Source organism: Tachysurus vachellii, chromosome 17, assembly GCF_030014155.1.
Source record: "Tachysurus vachellii isolate PV-2020 chromosome 17, HZAU_Pvac_v1, whole genome shotgun sequence".
In the NCBI taxonomy this organism is placed as follows: domain Eukaryota; kingdom Metazoa; phylum Chordata; class Actinopteri; order Siluriformes; family Bagridae; genus Tachysurus; species Tachysurus vachellii.
Genome location: NC_083476.1, coordinates 212255 through 215000, shown reverse-complemented (window position 1 = coordinate 215000; position 2746 = coordinate 212255). Strand labels below are relative to the sequence as shown.

At 37.9% G+C, this 2746-nt stretch overlaps 1 protein-coding gene across 1 annotated transcript; it reads right to left on the bottom strand.

The window, feature by feature from the left end:
• Positions 1–162: 162 nt before the first annotated feature.
• On the bottom strand, positions 163–2297 carry ndufa2 (NADH:ubiquinone oxidoreductase subunit A2). The gene is made up of 3 exons (XM_060890823.1): positions 2140–2297; positions 994–1100; positions 163–358 (listed from the first exon to the last, which is right to left on the bottom strand). Exons 1-3 carry the CDS (start codon positions 2241–2243, stop codon positions 267–269), a joined length of 303 nt encoding a protein of 100 aa, XP_060746806.1. The 5' UTR covers positions 2244–2297; the 3' UTR covers positions 163–266.
• Positions 2298–2746: the final 449 nt, after the last annotated feature.

Below are 2746 nucleotides of genomic sequence, written 5' to 3'. Positions count from 1 at the left end.
CCCTAATCCTAACCCAGACTGTAGAACTTAAGTAGGAAAAGTCTGTAATGAAACAGTTCGTGTTTTTTTTTTTTTTTACTTAGTGTTCAAAGTCTCTTTAAAGAGAAAGCGGTGTGTTTTCTGCCCTCTAGCGTTGGCGGAATGAAACGCAGACACTAAAGCTTTAGAACATCATAAAGACGCTTTAATGAGACATTTTATTAAACTTTAATTACAGTTTTACACACACGTCCACATCCACTTTAGAGGAAGCTGAAGAACACGACTCAGGATGTCACCTTGACGGCGTTCTCCAGAACTTTAGCCACCTGATCAGCGCTCATGTTGTCCAGAGGAACACTCTGCTCTTTACCAAACGCTGGAACAGTGAACACACACACACACACACACACACACACACACACACACACACAGCACTTATTACATCTCATTTACATTCAAAATCATCTCTCTTCCTCTCACAAACACACACTGTATAAACTCAGTGTATAAACAGCTGGATGAAGCTGAGGTTTGGATTCTTTCTCTAAACATCACTGAAGAATAAATCTGAGTTAGATTAGATTAGATTAGATTAGACTAAGGATTTGGACATGATCCAGTCTTTGTCCTTTCTGAATGAGGCTTCAGTTACAATAAATTGTCAAGTTCATGGTTTAATTACAAAAGAAAATAAATCTAAATAAAGTGACCACAGATTTGTTCATCAGAAACTCTAAATAACAGACAAACTGCCAGGTTTCTGTAGCTCTTATATCTGAATATATTCCATTCCCACTATACAGCCAAAAGTATGTGCACCCCATCACACACACATCTTTCATCCTCACAGAGGAACAGACAGTGGTGTGGTGGTCTGGGGTGCACATACTTTTAGCCACATTGTGTATATATCTGCTCTTTCCAGGCAAACAGGTGTGTGTGTGTGTGTGTGTGTGTGTGTGTGTGTGTGTGTGTGTGTACAGAGCTGAGTGATGAATGACAGTAATTCACCGTATCTTGCCCACAGTCGAGGCTGAACACCAGAACATTCTCTGATCAGGATGGGAAAGTCAGGATTCAAGTTCTTCAGGGTCACATAGTGCTGCTGTACAAAATCCCTGTACGCACACACACACAGGCAGGCACGCACGCGCACACACAACCACACACAACCACACACACACTGTTCACCCAGTTCAGATGTATTCTGGCCATTAAAATTAGTATTCCAATAAAATCCCTTTACACTGTTCTCTGGACATTCTGTGAGTTAGTTGTTTTGGTCAAAGGTGAATAATGTGTTTGAGTGTCTGTGTGTGTATATGTGTGTGTGTATATATGTGTGTGTGTATATATGTGTGTGTGTGTATATGTGTGTGTGTGTATATGTGTGTGTATATGTGTGTGTGTGTATATATGTGTGCATGTCTGTATGTGTGTGAGTGTCTGTCTGTATGTGTGTATGTCTGTGTGTGTGTGTGTGTGTGTATGTCTGTGTGTGTGTCTGTATGTGTGTCTGTATGTGTGTATATATGTGTGCATGTCTGTATGTGTGTGAGTGTCTGTCTGTATGTGTGTATGTCTGTGTGTGTGTGTGTGTGTGTGTGTATGTCTGTGTGTGTGTCTGTATGTGTGTATGTCTGTGTGTGTGTGTGTGTGTGTGTAGGCTTAACTTAATAACTTTAATTCCCCTGGCTGTAGTTTAGTTATAGTATAAATAATGAACACTATGTTAATAACCCTGAACATATAACTGTTTATTATTTATATATATAATTCTAACAGCTGCTTTGTTTCTACTCATCAGAAGTGAAATAAACTTTACACATCGTACAAAAAGACATTTCTCAATGATTTGTTTGTTTTTATACAGAAAATATCCTGTTACAGTTAATACTGAATAAACTCATTTATAATGTAAATAGTTGGAGTTGTTGGTGTTTATGTGTTTATGTGTTTATGTGTTTATGTGTTTGTGTGTTTATGTGTTTATGTGTTTATGATGTAGTTTTATTGTTGTTTGTGTTTATGATGTAAATAAAGACTAAACACAAGTCCAGTCTGAAAGCTAACGGTACTTATCCAGTCTGATCTCTAGCTTTAAACGGTTCATGAAGGTCAGAATAACGTTAATAAAGTCCCCGGTAAAGTCTTTACCTCGCGCCCTGACTTGCAGCTGAAGTCTGACAGAAATGAAGGCGGATTTCTCTCAGATTTTTACTGACATTAGATCCGATCGCTCGCACTGCGGAAGCCGCCATCTTGCCGTCCGACCTTCCCGAAGCTGCTGCTTCTTCTGTGGTGTTTGTGTTCAGAGGAGGATCATAAATATCACACTGCCATCTAGCGATCACGTGTCCACGACACACGTGACACCCTGATGCTTTAATATCTGAATCAGAATCAGAAGCAGGTTTATTGGCCACGTGTGTTGTTGTGGACACACACAAGGGATTTAGTTCTGTTTGTGACTCTCAAAAGTACAGACATCAATAACATTATACAAGACAATACACACATAAATAACACTATACAATACACACATAAATAACACTATACTATACAATACACACATAAATAACACTATACTATACAATACACACATAAATAACACTACACTATACAATACACACATAAATAACACTATACTATACAATACACACATAAATAACACTATACAATACACACATAAATAACACTATACTATACAATACACACATAAATAACACTATACAATACACACATAAATAACACTATACTATAC